Source organism: Dendrobates tinctorius, unplaced genomic scaffold (genome assembly GCF_039654945.1).
Source record: "Dendrobates tinctorius isolate UK_male_01 unplaced genomic scaffold, ASM3965494v1 ptg000046l, whole genome shotgun sequence".
Lineage (NCBI taxonomy): Eukaryota > Metazoa > Chordata > Amphibia > Anura > Dendrobatidae > Dendrobates > Dendrobates tinctorius.
The window spans coordinates 78,905,180-78,921,674 of NW_027361714.1; the positions used below are offsets into that span (position 1 = coordinate 78,905,180).

General features: G+C 45.8%; 1 protein-coding gene across 1 annotated transcript in view; it reads right to left on the reverse strand.

Moving 5' to 3' along the window:
- The window catches only part of LOC141089664 (uncharacterized), a 217,219-nt gene that overhangs the window by 59,951 nt on the left and 140,773 nt on the right, over positions 1-16,495 (reverse strand). The window contains exon 29 of the mRNA XM_073576146.1: positions 5,214-5,381. Within this exon, the coding sequence (XP_073432247.1) occupies positions 5,214-5,381 (168 nt within the window). The remainder of the gene's footprint in view (positions 1-5,213; positions 5,382-16,495) is intronic.

Consider the following 16,495-nt stretch of genomic DNA (forward strand, 5'->3'; position numbering starts at 1 on the left):
GAGGAACTTTGTTCTTGGCACAGGACGGACAGAAGGCAACAAAGTTAATCACCTCTCGACCAAGAGTAGGCCACCAGTAGTGGCGGGAGATCAGGGCCAACGTCTTCTTAGTCCCGGCATGACCAGCAAGTCTAGAAGAATGGCCTCAGCGTAAGACCCTTCTCCTAGCATCCTCTGACACGAGAGTCTTGCCTGGGGGCGGAGAAAGAAGATCCACGGGAGCCAACATGATGAGTTTAGTGGGTTCGATAATGTGCGAAGGTTCCTCCGGTGCCTCGGCTGGTTGATAGATCCAGGATAAGGCATCGGCTTTGGTGTTTTTGTTGCCGGGTCGATAGTGGAGCTCGAAATCGAAGCGGGCAAAAAACAAGGAACACCTGGCCCCTTGAGGATTGAGTCTCTGGGCGGACTGGAGGTAGGCCAAGTTCTTGTGGTCAGAGAAAATCACGAAGGGATGAACAGCCCCTTCTAGCAGATGACGCCACTCCTCCAAGGCCAGGCCAATTATATGGCTAATAGATCCCGGTATCCAATCGTGTAATTGCATTCCGCTGGGGAAAAGGCTTTGGAGAAGAACCCACAGGGAAGTAAAAAAACGACCTGTGGCGGACTTCTGGGATAGTACCGCCTCAGCTCCTATGGAGGAGGCATCCACTTAGAGCACGAAGGGTCGGCTGGCTTCAGGACGGTGTAATACCGGGGCTGAGGAAAACGCAAGTTGCAAAGTTTGAAAGGCCTCTTCGGCCTCTGTAGTCCAAGAATTAGCGCTCGTCCCTTTATGCGTAAGGGCGGAAATAGGCTTGGTTACCGAGGAGAAGTGAGGGATAAACTGCCTGTAGTAATTGGCAAATCCTAGGAACCGTTGTATGGCCCTTATTCCCACGGGTCGAGGCCATTCGAAAATAGCGGAAAGCTTCTCGGGGTCCATTTTCAATCCAGTGTCAGAGATAACATAGCCCAGAAATGGTAGCAAATTCTGCTCAATGAGACACTTTTCGATCTTGGCATACAGGCGATTCTCCCGAAGACGCTGCAGTACCAGGCGAACACTTCTCCTATGGGACGAGAGATCAATGGAAAATATTAGGATGTCATCCAAGTATACCACGACACAAGAATACAAGAGGTCTCGGAAAATCTCATTGACGAATTCCTGAAATACCGCAGGAGCATTGCATTGGCATGACTAGATACTCGTAATGTCCGTCTCGAGTGTTAAAGGCAGTCTTCCACTCGTCGCCAGCATGGATACGGATCAGATTGTAAGCTCCCGTGAGGTCTAATTTGGAGAAGATCCGGGCCCCTCTGAGGCGGTCAAAGAGTTCTGGAATGAGTGGAAGAGGGTATCTATTCTTGACCGTGTTGTTATTTAGGCCCCTGTAATCAATGCATGGTCGTAGGGACCCTTCCTTCTTCTTAACGAAGAAAAAAGACGGCGCCTGCAGGAGAAGTAGACTTTCAAATAAATCCCTTGGCCAGATTCTCCTGGACGTAGTCGGACATGGCTAGAGTCTCAGCAGGGGACAACGGGTAGATTCTACCCTGAGAGGAGTAGTCCCGGGAATTAGTTCAACTGGACAGTCAAAAGGCCGGTGTGGAGGAAGGCTCTCTGCCTCCTTTTTGTCAAAAACATCCGCGTAGGACCAGTAGGCGGAGGGAAGCCCCGAGAGGTCGGGAGAAGGTCGTGAGACGGTAGATGGACGAATGGAATTCAGGCACTGGGTATGACACAAATGCCCCCAACGGAGAACCTTGCCCGACGACCAGTCGAGGACTGGTTGGTGTGTCCGTAACCAAGGGAGTCCTAGTAGCAAGGCATGGGACAAGTTAGGCAATACATAAAAGGACATCTTTTCACGATGTAAGGCTCCAACTTGCAACTCCAGCTCCTCAGTGACCATAGCGACGATCTCCTGTAAGGGTCTGCCATCCACAGAGGAAATTAGCCGGGGGGGTCTTTAAGGTTATCACAGGAATCTGATACTTGTCTACCTCCTCCCTCCGGATGAAGTTGCCCGCCGACCCCGAATCCATGTAGGCCACCTTGGACCCACGCCTCTGACCCGAAACCAGAAGAACGGACAAAGTAAGGGGTTGAGAGGAATTACTAGCACCTAGGGAGGCCTCTCTTACGTGGCCTAGGTGGAAGAGTTTCCTGGTCTCTCTGGGCAGGAACAAAGAAAATGAGATGACCCTCCACAGTACAAGCATAGGCCCTGCGCCTTTCTGTCGTGTCAGCGTAGCTCTGCCAGCTTGAGGCGGTCGACTTGCATTGGTTCAACAGAGGGGTTAGAGGATGTCCCGGTCGAGTGCGGGCTAGAGGTCCGGTTGGCAAAAGGGACCGGTCTAATGGGTCTCCTCTCTCTGGCTGACTCTCGAGAGCGCTCATGGAAACGGAGGTCGATGCGGGTGTCCAGGGAGATAAGATCTTCCAGAGTGGACGGGGTATCGCGGCCGGCAAACTCGTCCTTAATCCTGCCTGACAAACCCTGCCAGAAGGCCCCTAGCAGTGCCGCGTTATTCCAGCCCAACTCAGAGGAAAGAGTACGGAATCGAATTGCGTACTGACGGACCGTTAGAGTGCCCTGACGAAGATTAAAGAGGGACTCAGTAAGGGAGGCTATGCGACCTGGCTCGTCAAAGACCCTACAGAAAGTGTCCAGAAAAACCGGCAAGCTAGAAACTATGGGATCATCCCGTTCCCAGAGAGGATTCGCCCAGGACAGGACCTCCCCCTCCAGATGGGACATAATAAAGGCCACTTTGGCCCGGTCAGAGGGGTATAGCTGGGGCAGCAGCTCGAAGTGGAGACTGCACTGGTTTAGGAACCCCCTGCAAAGCTTGGGGTTGCCACTGTACGGAGGTGGCTTAGCGAGGCGAGGAGAAGGAAGGGAAGGCGAGACTTGAGATGAGGTCTGTGCAGAGGCGGCAGACTGTAGGGCGAGCAATCGATCATCGACTGAGGCCATATAGGATAAAATGTGGGCCTGGGTGTCGCGCTGCTGACCAAGCTCGTGCTGGAGGCTGGCTAGCTGAGTGGCATTCCCCGGGTCAGCGGCCTGCAGGGCCGACAAGCGAGAGTCCATGGATTTCATAACGGACATTATACGTCCCTGGTTCTCCCGTAAAAAGAGCAACTCTTTCTGGGATGCTGCGGAGGCACCGGCGGGATCCATGGCCTGATCTTACTGTTACGGCTTGGCGAGACAAACCTCCAAGAGTGGACACTCTGGATCGTGGCACCGAGGACCCCCGGGCGAGCGGACCAGGTGGAGCCAACCCCTATACAGGGATCGTTAGGCGCAGGCCCCAGGGCTCAAGTAACACGATAGCCGGTACCAAGAGGGGTGTCTCTTTAGAGGAGCTGGAGCCCCTCCACGGACAGGGAGAGCGCACGGGGTGATGGAGTGGAGTGCGGGTGGCAGCCCAGTCATGGAACTGGAGGACAAGGCGGAGTGGTACGATAGGCAGAACTGGAGCACAGGAGGCACAAACAGGGCACAGGACAAACGGGTAAGGCTAGGACACAGGACAGGCAGGCAGAAGGCAGGACACTGGAGAGACGGGCACGGCTGGAACACAGAACAGGCAGGCAGGAACTCAGAAGTGGGCACGGCTGGAACACGGGACAGGCGAGCAGGCAAGGACTCAGAAGCGGGCACGGCTGAAATACAGGACAGGCGGGCAGAGCTGGGGAGACAAAAAGCAGGGAGACAAGGTAGCTGCTGAGAGCAGTAAGGCCAAACGTTAGGGAACCTAAGATCAGGTGCCTCCATTAGGGAAGGGCGGCCTGATATACCTGACTCAGCAGCTCCCATTGGTCCGGTGGTGCTTCCGGGTAAGGGCACCGCCGGAGCTCAGGGAGAGGAGGAGACACGTGTCCATGGCCTACGGCGCATGCGCAGTGGCGCCGCCAACCGTGGAGCTGTCAGACGGCGCGAGCCCCGACATGGAGACGGAAGCGCCGCTGGAGCGAGGAGGTGAGTAGGAGTGGAGGCGGCCGTGACGGCGGTAACAATGATTGGCAAGCCGAAATCGGACATACCCGATCAACTTCTCCCCGACAATCAGGCTCCCTATACACATTAGACTGTTGGGTGAACACAAAATGGATCTGCAACTAAAGGGGTAGTTATACCAAAATTTATGAGCCAACAATTAATTTCCCTTAGGTTGGCTGGACTCATCACTTCAATCAAGGAAAGGAAAAATCCACACTAATTTTGTCCATTTTTTTTACAATAAAAGTACATACGATTAGTGCTTATAAAATTTGACGTATAGGGATAAGTAAGGGGTTTGTCAACTAATAGTAAGTGATGAAGTGATGAGAGTCCAACCAACCTAAGGGAAATTAATTATCGGCTCATAAATTTTAGTATAACTACCCCTATACTTGCAGATCCATTTTGCGTTCACCCATTGAATTTTAAAATTGTGTAATTAAGTGTTTAATAAAGATTTATGTACTTTTAAATTCACTTGGCATCTGCTTCCGTGTGTATAGATTCAATAGAGGAAGTGCCATTAATAGATAGGCCAATTTTGTTTTTTTGTGTACATTAGACTGTTGACTGACCTCATCAATGTCAGCTTTTTTGTCTGACATTAATCCAATGTGGATGGTGACCTTAAGTTCTAGCATTACCTTCTAGAAAAGGCCAGTGGCCCAAAGACAGGGGCATACCTAAATGGAGGAAAGGCAGGGCATTTGCCCTTGGTGCAGCAGGGAGGAGGTTACGTCGGGTTGCCTGATTTGGCGGTGCAAGGTGTCTCTCCAGAGTCTACATTTTGCTGCGACCTTGGAGTGGAATTAGGCTATTGTCTAAGCCGGCTGTCAAGCTGACGTAACACGCTGGCACACAGCTTTCAATCGCACTTGCTTCTTTCAGGTGCAAGTAGAATTGAAGCCCTTACCACTGGCACTTCTGGATCAAGGCGATGTCAGGTCATCTGATCACGCAACTAACGTAACTCTGCTGCGCTGTATAGGCGAGGTGAACCTCAGTATGATAAATGCTCTAATGAAGCTGCAGAAACCAAAAACTTATTGTAATATAATTTATTTAGATCCGCCTTTAGCACAAGGCTGCTCATGAGCTGCACTCAGATTTAATTACATATACATAATGAAGCATAGATATGGACAAACTCATGGTTAATTCCAAATACAGTACATAATAAAGAACAGATATGGACAATGCTGTGCTCACCTTCAGGGAAACACATGCAGCAAACAAAGTCCTGATTAAGGCTTCATATTCATCCTGCACTTGCTTTTTTATGGTTTCCTTGGAGGACATCATTTCTTCTTCAATATCTTGTAGCCTGGCTCTGAGGGCAGTTATTTCTATAATGAGTTCATGGCTCAGATCAGTATTCTAGAAAGAAAACAGAAATGTTTCAATCTGGTGTCATCCAGCAAAAATAAAACACATGTAACTCTCATCCAAGATTAATAAGGATAGTTGGATGCTTTCTTAAATAAAAGCAGTGACAAGTTCCATAAAATTCTTTAACATTTTTATTCGTTTTGAACATAGAGAAGAAAACCATATAGTCACAATGCAAGAACTGTATAGCAAAATGAAGCAGATGGTTTATATAACAAGTACAATGAGAATGACAACAAATTATACTCTACTTTTAATGTACAAAAGATAGAATACAAGAGTAAAGAAAAAAGCATAGGAAAAAGGGATAAAAGGAAGAGGGTCAGTTCAAGAATAAGAAAACGGAGGAGGTTTGTGGTATAACCTTATAAAACCACAACCTTGGTTGCTAATTGTTGATGAACATATGCGATCCATGGTGATCAGATTTTGGTGAACATGCCATGAGTATTTATAAACACTGGTTAGCGTTTCATTGATTAAAATCAGTCCAGTGTGGAAGAAAAGGTCTCTTACATGGATTAGCAATTGTTTCCTTAGCCGCAAAAACACATAACAAAAAAACGTTTAAATAGAGAGGTTTTAACTGGTTGCTTTTAAAGGTAAAAAGGCTTCCTCTGAATTTTTAGGGAGGTCAATATAGGAAAGAAATAAGTAGACCATACACACTAGACCAAAAATGTGTCAGTCTAGGCAATGACCATCAAATATGTAATACGACTCATTGTAAACCACACCCTCAGAAACAATGGGGGGAAGAACTTGGAATGGTCTTTGCAATTTAGGTTGGTACCAGGTATCACCTAACTAAGCACTTTATACACTGATTTTATAAATACCAGGAGAAAACACAGAGCATGCAATAAAAATTGTAACAAATTTTATTCAAGTAAAGTACTACAAAAGACATGTATATAATAGTATGCATTTATGGACCAAAAACAGACAGTATCCACCCACAGTGCCCCACACCTCCATGTTGATGGAAAATAATCCCGGACTATGTCCCCGGGGAATACTTCAACCCCACAAGCAATGTTAATACATAGTACCCAGGCACAATGGCCTAAATGTAATTAAAATAAAGTGAACATCACTCAAGGGCATAAGTGTGAGAAAATAAACCGCAGTGTAAAATTGCGGTCTAAACATGGGGAAATGAAGTCCCAGGGGCACTTACCGGGAGTGGAGGCAAAGGGGAACCAGGCTATACCAACCCCCTGATTTTATAGTTGCAGTGTTGATAGTACAGTAGAACATGAAATATGGGACCAGGCCTAATCTCATTCTGTGGCCTTTTTAGTTATCTCCATGTCTGACTCCCATTTAGTTGGGTAGTTATGAGAGGTATGAGAGGTGTTATTAATGGGCGATGAATAGAAGAAACTCATCAAGCCCTATGAGGAGGAGTTTAAACATATTGACTAAAAATTTGACAAAAGTTGACAAGTTTGGGTCATAATGGGTGAAGAGACTCCAGATCCAGCTTCAGCTATAGGTACCCGGATCTGGACTTGCACAGGGCCTCGTGTGCTAGGACCACAGAGTCAGCTGACACCCAGTGAAGCAAGCTGGCAGTAAAGAGGGTTGTCACTCAAGGTCAATACTGAGAAGTCACATTAGAGACAAAATCAAAAGTAAGCGGGTGGTCAGAATAAAGGCCAAGGTCAGAGAATGGGATAAATCTGTATAACACAACAGGAGCACAAAACAGACCTTAAGACCATATAAGCAGAACTATTGACTGGCAGTGGAAGTCAGAGTGTCGGGTTTAAACAGCTGATAGTTCCACCCAGGGCTCTCAGGAAGGAGTTAACAAACCCAGACCCCACAGCTCCCTGATTAAGCGTCATGAAAAGTCCCAGTAAAAAAATAGGACATGCAGCCTCACACTCCGTCCAGAGTGCCGGCGGCAGTGCCGGGTATTAAGATGCGAGACTCGTGCGAGTTTCTCGCAAGTCTGACCCCGGCCTTATGGTACTGTCACACTTAGCGATGTACCAGCGATCCCGACCAGCGATATGACGCGGTCAGGATCGCTGGTACATCGCTAAGTGGTCACTAGTGAGCTGCCACACAGGCAGATCTCACCAGCGACATCGCTGGGGACGGGGGTCGCTACTTACCTGTCACACCAGGCGATCCTGCGTCCTCCCGCCCGGCTCCACGCGTCGCTCGTCTTCACAGCAGGAAGCGCCGCAGGAAGCTGACGATGAGAAACAGTCCTGAACGTTCTCGCGCGATCAGCGATAACCAGCGGGGGAGCGGGTCGGAGGTAAGTATCAGACACAGCGATGTCGCTAGCAATATCGCTATAACTTCACAAGTTATAGCGATATTGCTAGCGATATCTCTTAGTGTGACAGGCCCTTTACTCTCAGGCTTTGCCAGCAAAAAAGCACCGCTGCTTAGTGGCTAAAGCAGAAATGCATACATGCAACCTGTAAAGCTATAAAAGAGCTTCTAAAAACCTTTGACTTTAGAGTAAGATGGTTAATAAAGTACAATAATTGACTACTATAATTTGTTTTCCACCCCAACAGTCATTATTTCAAAACTAAGCTCCTCTAAATTATATCGGTTGCGAAGGAATGTATATTTCCTCTCTATTCTTCTCAGACATGATGTAGGCTCTGAAGAACGTTTGATCTGAGATGGAGAGCTACCTACAACCTTCCACAAGTAGGATTCTTGGTACAGACGGAAAAGGTTCCAGAGTTGGAATAGGAAAGAATAGGGCAGGTTGCCCAATCTTTATTCCATGTAAGGTACAGTATTAGGACAAGGTTAAAGCAAACCTGTCACCAGGTTTGGCAGATATTTGCTATACTCACCCGGGGGGCAGTCTGGTCCGTCGGGCGTCGCAGGACCGGGTCCGGCGCTTCCCATATTCTTATGATCGCCGCCCTTCTGCTTGTTTCATGGCTCCCCGACATTGCGCTCCTGCGCAGGTGTACTTATCTGCCCTGTTGAGGGTAGAGAAAAGTACTGCAGTGTGAGGGCACCGGGAAAGGTCAGAGAGGCCCAGCGCTTGCGCACTGCAGTACTTTGCTCTTGCCTCAACAGGGCAGATAAGTACACATGGCACAGGAGCGCGGTGCCGAGAAGACTATGGATAACGCAGTGTCGCCTCGTCCACACAAAGCAGGCAGGAGAGCGGCGATCGTAAGAAGATGGGAGGCGCCGGACCTGGACCTGCGACACCCATTGGACCAGACCGCCCTCCCGGGTGAGTATAATAAAACTTATTTTTCTTATCTTTCAAATCGGATCGGGAGCTTATCTACAGCATTGTAGAATACAGCAGATAAGCCCTGAAAGGCAGTGGACGCATCTTATAGTGGCCAAAACAGGTGACAGGTTTGCTTTAATGGGAGACAGAGCTAGGTTTTCACGTAGATTTTACCATGAAATTTCATATGCATCAAAGTTATTAGTGGCAAATTTAATGTTCCTTATTGTGATTTGGCATATTGCCAGACCCCAGAGCATAATAAACATAGGTTATAAAAAAAAATTAATACCCAACTACTCATATGTCCAACCTCTCATCTATCCTACTGCCCCCACAGTACGCCGTATGGTCCTCCAACATTTGTTGCACAACAGCAAATGCGTCACATCATGCATATTTCACATGGAAAATCGATTTGCATCTAAGTTATTTGGAGAAAATTGAATGTTCCTTATGATCTTGGATCTCTCCAGACCCCAGAGCACAATAAACATGGTATATGCAAAAAATACAAAATTTGTGCTCATCATTTCCTGTAGCCCAGCATCTGGTCCTCCGTGCTTCGTCTTCACCTGTTGCGTGCATCCTCTTAAACCTGATTCACTGTATGCCAGGTCTTCAGGCGCAAGCCGTCTTGTGTTATTACTGTACGCCATGTTGTCATGTTGCCCAAGGTCTAATCAGCACACAGTTATGTCATAGGCCTCCTCAACGTCAAAGACCTGGCATTAAGCAAAGGAGGCCGAAGAGATGTGTATGACAAGGGAAGATAAAAGGAATAAGTGCGGAGGACCAGATTGCAGGCTGTAGGACAGGGGACAGGTAAGGTGGGTATTATTTTTTTAACCTTTTGCCAACCCTATATGGTTCACCAAAATAATGGCCACAGCCAGTCACCATATTGCTCAATTTGCACGAATTGCTAAATAATCCATATTCCGGACATTGTTAATTTTTGTATAATTTGATGAGAATTCAATTGCACTCAAACAAATCAAATACATTTGGTCATCCCTACTGTTAAGGCCCTGTCACACACAGCTATCTCGCTAGCGAGATCGCTGATTTTGTGATGCCACAGCGATCTCGGCAGCGAGATCGCTGTGTGTAACGGGGATCAGCGACCGGCCCCCCTGCCAGGTATCGCTGATAGTGCTCAATCGGCCTGGGCCGTTTTTTGATCACTGGTCTCCCGCTGGCCAGCACGCATCCCTGCGTGTGGCATCGAGAGACAAGCGATCAGCGACGCTGGACCCTGGTTTCTAATGTAAACAGCGGGTATCCAGGAGCCGCGCGGCTCTTAGATACCCGATGTTTACCTTGGAAACCAGTGTGTACGCCAGTTTCCAAGGTAAACAGCGGGTATCCAAGAGCCGCGGCTCCTGGATACCCGATGTTTACATTGGAAATCAGCTTGCACATCGCTGGAGGGGCTGTCTATGTGACCAGCCTAATGATGTACCAGCGATCCCATCCATGTCGGATCGTTGGTGGGATCGCTGGGACATCGTTATGTGTAACAGGGCCTTTACTTGAACCCTATCTAATGTGTATGGGGACTTGATATTATTATGACTACCATTTGTTTCGTTAGTTCTCGGCATATCAGGTTATCTGCTTTTACCTGAAATGTAAAATAATGTTTATTTTCTGAATTCTACAGCTAAACACAGGCAATCCCTGATTTGGACTTTGTACATTGTGTCATTGTTATCTATGGCTAGCCCATTTCACCTTCTCCACCTGATGCAAATCTCACACACGGAACTGGTTTAATATATCATCCAACATTTATTAACAGTTGACTTGTTTTTTCTTTCCTTGGATAAGCACAGAGGGAAAATTTCATCTTGATGACGTCTTTCATCCTAACTACATAGCAAATTTCTCAACTTTAGCTTTTATACTTTATAAGAAAAATCTCCATGATACTACAACATCCCCTGTGATAACATTCAGGCTTTTAAATATGAGAGCTGTTTTAAGAAATAATAGGAAGATTGTAAAAAATAAATATATATTTATAATATTTCCCATGATGCATCATTTTAGTCTGTACTTTGTAGACCTTTGCAACCGTGGATGGAGCTCAATTACAAATTCTCTCCTGCTCTTGTACTTTGCTCTGTTTCTGTACCCATTACAACATGCTAACCAGGTTTGTAGATTAATAAGCACATATAGTATTATAGGGCTATAAACACTCAGCATATAACCACTTTCACCTATTAGATAATGCTTATTGCACAAGTCATAAAAATAAATGTACAAAACATAACTCTAGTCTTCATATATCTACATAATAACTTGATTGCCTATGTTGTAACGCCATCATATTCCACAGCACTTTTCAGAGATTACAAGCACTATCCCATTGGGACTCACAATCTAAATTCACTATCAGCATGTGTTTAGACTGTTGGAGAGGACAAGGAGGAAACCTATGCAAACATACAAACACCTCGCAGATGTTGTCCTTAATGGGATTTGAAATGGGATTTGAACTTAGGACTCCATGCTACCTATAAGCAGGGAGGGGCATATATTCCACTTAGCACCACAGGTCCGGTGCCTAGGGAGGCAGGTTGCAGGGTGTGCACTAGTGATTACTAAAAATAGAAATTCTTGAAATGTCCCCTTCCTCCACCGGATAAGTGTCTTTGTGAACGAGGGGGTGTGGAGACAGGGTCGAAACGTCTTCACATTCATTTTTATTTGCACAAATCTGAGATCATTTCCCCGCGAGACACAAGTATCATGATGAAGTATTCCCATCATGCTGTAAACTTCACTAAAAGGTGTCGCAGAGGACAAGAGGATGAGGGAGCGACAGCTGGGAGTTGGTAAGTCTCAGAGTCAAAGACAGGGCTTATTATAGACATGAGAGGTCCTTAGAATGAAGAGGGAACGGCATGCGTTTCCTGTTTTGAGCAGTAAAAACGGTCTTAGAATGGAGAAGGGGCAGTTTAGGGAGCGCTGAGATTGCAGATGGGGCAGAATATTTGGGCTCAGAATGGAAAGGGGGCAGTATAGAGGGTGTCCTGTTTGGAGATAGGGTAGTGTATGGGAGCTCAGAATGGAGAATGGGCAGTTTACGGGAGCTCAGAATGGAGAATGGGCACTATCTGGGACTCTGCATGTGGGGAGTATTAGGGGCTCTGTATGCAAATGGGATATTATAGGGGGTTTCTAAGCGCCGCGCAGTGCTTAGAAACCCGATGTTTACCTTGGTTACCAGCTCCCTGCACCAGCGAGCTGGTTTCTAACGTACACATTGGGTTTCTAAGCGCCGCGCGGCGCTTAGAAACCCGATGTTTACCTTGGTTACCAGGCTCCAGCTCGCTGGTCTCCTGCCTGCCACATGCAGCGATGTGTGCTGGCCAGCTGTTACCAACGATCAAAAAAATGTCCAGGCCATTTGAGCACAATCAGCGATACCCGGCAGGGGGGCCGGTCGCTGATAAGTGTCACACACAGCGATCTCGCTGGTGAGATCGCTGTTGCGTCACAAAACTTGTGACTCAGCAGCGATCTCGCTAGCGAGATCACTGTGTGTGACAGGAGCTTTAGACTGTTAGCCGAATCGGTAAATTTTGGTGGGTTCGGACAATTTTAATCTATTGTACATGGGTGCCTTAACTACAGTACTTTCTAAGGGTATGTGCACTTTAAGGGTATATGTATATGACTTCTTTTAAATGCCTGTAAACCCTTAAAGTTATTTACACAGATGATGCTTCAGGACACGCTGGTATCTTTTGTCCTAAAGTGCCTTTTTTTGCTTCTTTTCAGTTGTTTTTTTCAGCGATTTCTGGACCTCAGTTTTTTATTTAAACGGTATAATATACACTGTATAAGGGCTTGTTTTTTGGGGGACAAGGTGACGTTTTTATTGCTACCAATTTTTTTTAATGTTTTTTTATGACTTTTTATTTAATGTTTTGTGTGTCAGTATGATGAAAAAGCTATATTTTTGTCAGTTTTTTTATTATTTTTATTTTTATTACTGATGGTAGTTCTAGAGATGTAGTCATGTACATGTAGTATTAGGCTATGTGCACACGCTGCGGATTCACCTGCGGGTTTTTCCGCGCGGATCCGCAGGTAAAGTGACCTGCGGTTTTCCTGCGGATTAGCCTGCGGTTTTGCCCTGCGGTTTCACACCTCTACTATGTTAAAGGTGTGAAACCGCTGCGGAATCTGCACAAATAATTGACATGCTGCGGTTTGTAAACCGCAGCAAAACCACACGGAAAAAACGCAGCGTGAGCACAACGGATTTGAAATGCCATAGGCTAAGTACTGTACCACTATTGCGTTTCCGCAAGGCCAAAAACGCTGCGGAAACACAGCAAAATCCGCAACGTGTGCACATAGCCTTAGACTTTATAGTATAGCTAATTATAGGGTCAGTGTGTGTTGGACTAAAAATACAGCAGTCTGAATGAGGCCATATATGTAAGTCAAACAAGTATTTGATGAAAGCCCCCATACACTTTAGACAGCTGTCCGATTATCCTGCAGGCTGCTCTCGCCTGACTCTCCCATATACAGGTGCGTTCTCATTGCTGAGAACGCCTGTATTCTATATGAGACAGCCTCTGCTTTTTTTTTTTACGGTATTTACCAAATGGGTTAAATATGACATTTTTATAGATATACCTGGGTCACCCCATGGCCATTATTCTGCATGAGGTCACCATGGATACTATGGGCACAACGCGACCTACTTTTGGAAGCAGATTGATGCTGCTGTCGCTATTGACAGTGTCATCAGAGGTGTTAAATACCTGCAATCAGTGCTAGCACTAATAGGAGGTGTTACTGCAGGGTTTGATGTATTGTCACGCTGTACTTTTATGGCGGTTTGCGGGAATGCACTTCCCGCAGAGCCATACATGTATGGTGCATGTCATGAAGGGGTTAAAGTATATTATAATAAGATTAGAATTTAGTTTCTGCTCACCCCATTAAACGACAAGCACTGAGCGATCTGTCCCTTATTACATAGCATTCCCTTTTGTTATATATAGCGCTGTCCTTTATTACATAGCATCCCCTGTTGTTATATATAGCCCTGTGTTAAGCATCAAGTTTCCCCCACTGCACAGGGGGAATCTCAAGCCATGTCCTCTGAGATCTCCCATTCCTCTGCAGCCACAGAGATTCCTGCTCAGCAGAGGCGTCGGTTCCAGCGTCTTGGCCAGGTTAGTGCTAGGCATCTGGTTGCTTCTTCAAGCTCTGCTATAACACCATGCTTGAGTCAGCAGCAAGCAGACGCTCCTTGGACTAAGTCCTGTCTTTTGCCTACTGAGCATGCCCGTGGGATGACCTATCATTGGAGGTCGGAAGTCACATGTGCAGGTTCCGTTCCTGCTCTGATTGGTCCACTGGGAAGGTCCCGGAGGGATGCCGCTATAAGAGTTGCATGCTTTCTGGCTGATGTTTTTGTCACAACCCCCATCTGTGGACGTCGGGCACTCAGACCATCCTCATGGAGTCGGTTTCTAACTGTTTGTGCAGACACATTCACATTTGTGGCCTGCTGAAGGTCAATTTGCAGGGCTCTGGCAGTGCTCCTCCTGTTCCTCCTTGTACTAAGGCTGAGGTAGCAGTCCTGCTGCTGGGTTGTTGCCCTACTACGGCCCCCTCCACATCTCCTGGTGTACTGGCCTGTCTCCTGGTAGCGCCTCCAGCCTTTGGACACTACGCTGACAGACACAGCAATCCTTCTTGCCACAGCTCGCATTGATGTGCCATCCTGGATGAGCTGCACTACCTGAGTCACTTGTGTGGGTTGTAGAGTCCGCCTCATGCTACCACGAGTGTGAAAGCACAACCAACATTCAAAAGTGACCAAAACATCAGCCAGAAAGCATTGGTACTGAGATGTGGTCTGTGGTTCCTACCTGCAGAACCACTCCTTTATTGAGGTTGTCTTGATAATTGCCAATAATTTCCATCTGTTGTCTATTCCATTTGCACAACAGCATGTGAAATTGATTGTCAATCAGTGTTGCTTCCTAAGTGGACAATTTGGTTTCACAGAAGTTTCATTTACTTGGAGTTATATTCTGTTGTTTAAGTGTTCTCTTTATTTTTTGATCAGTGTATATAACCCTGTCCCTTATTACATAGCATTCACTTTTGTTATGTATAACACTGTCCTTTATTAAACAGCATTCCCTGCTGATATAAATAGTCCTGTCCCTTATTACATAGCATTCCCTTTTGTTATGTATAACACTGTCCTTTATTAAATAACATTCGTTTTTGTTATATATAACAGTTTTTTATTAAATATCATTCCCCTTTGTTATATATAGCACTTTCCTTTATTACATAGTATTCCGTTTTGTTATATATAGTGCTGTTCCTTATTATACAGCATTCCCTTTTGTTATATATATAACGTTGTCCCTTTTTACATAGCATTTGCCCTTTTGTTACATATAGCACTGTTCCTAATTAAATAGCATTCCCTTTTGTTAGATAACACTGTCCTTTATTACATAGCATCCCCTGTTATACATAGTGCTGTCCCTTCTTATATATCATTCCCTTTTGTTCTGTATAGTGCCGTCCCGTATTATATAGCGTCCTCTTGTTATAGCGCTGGGGTCCTGGGTTCAAATCCCACCAAGGACAACATCTGCAAGGAGTTTGTATGTTCTCTCCGTGTTTGCGTGGGTTTCCTCCCATATTCCAAAGACACACTGATAGGGAATCTAGATTGTGATCCCCAATGGGGACAGTGCCAATAATGTCCGTAAAGCGCTGTGGAATTAATAGCGCTATATAAATGAGTAAAATAAATAAATAGCACCATTTCTTATTGCACAGAATTCTTTTATGTCTAGTGTTATGCTATGTATAGCGCTGCACATAAGGGAACAAAAAATATGCAGTTTGTATGTGCAGATGTACACCAGAGCACCTGTGTGTTAATCACGTGACCGGTCACATGAAATCTCAACGTGATCATAGGACACGTCTCGTGATACATCGGTGGCTGGGGACCCCACCCCCACTAAATTGCCTGGAGCCCTGGCTACTCTTAATCTACCCCTGGGGGGCCACTACCTCCTACAAATCAGGAAACAGCTTCTTGTCATAGGCAGAATTATTGTATGACAAAGGGCCCATACAATGTACTTGCGCAGGGGCCCTTTTCTGTCTGTGTCCTCCACTGATAAACCTTGTGGGTTAAGCAAATAACCTGAAGTCTTCTCCCAAAAAATCAATTCTAAAGGTAGTAAAGCAGCTCTGGTGCGATTACTGAGGTGACCTTCTCCTTCCTGAAGTTCTCTTATTAAGATGTGTTACTTTATAATGCCAGTCTTTTATGTATACCCTTTGTAAGCATGCTATATGAAATATTAAAGGTCAGGCTTCCAGAAGAAGCTGAATCATACATCATGTATTGGCTACAAACCAGGAAACACATTGGCGGTGGTGTAGATCGGGATTTGCTAGAGAAAGAATGTGAACTCTAAATACATGAAACACCAGTTTAAAATAGTTGTGTCAGGTGATGTTACCCCAGCAGTGAGACAATACCTCATACTTCTGGAACACGCACAGATGGATATCAGCGCATGTTATTTAAAGGAAAACAATATGGTGCGCTGAAATACAGCAATGAAGTGAGAAATCATTAACTCTAACAGCTTGTTACTCAGTGGCAGGATTACCAGATGGCAGAATCTAAACGAAGGATCCCAACAGAAATTAGTATAGCTTCACAACTTAAGAAACTAGAAATCTTACATTAAGTTAAAAAGAAGTCCCAATATTGTTCTTAAAGGATGTGAACATATTTGGGGCATTATTTTTATTTGAATGCATGTATTTTTGGCAAAAAATT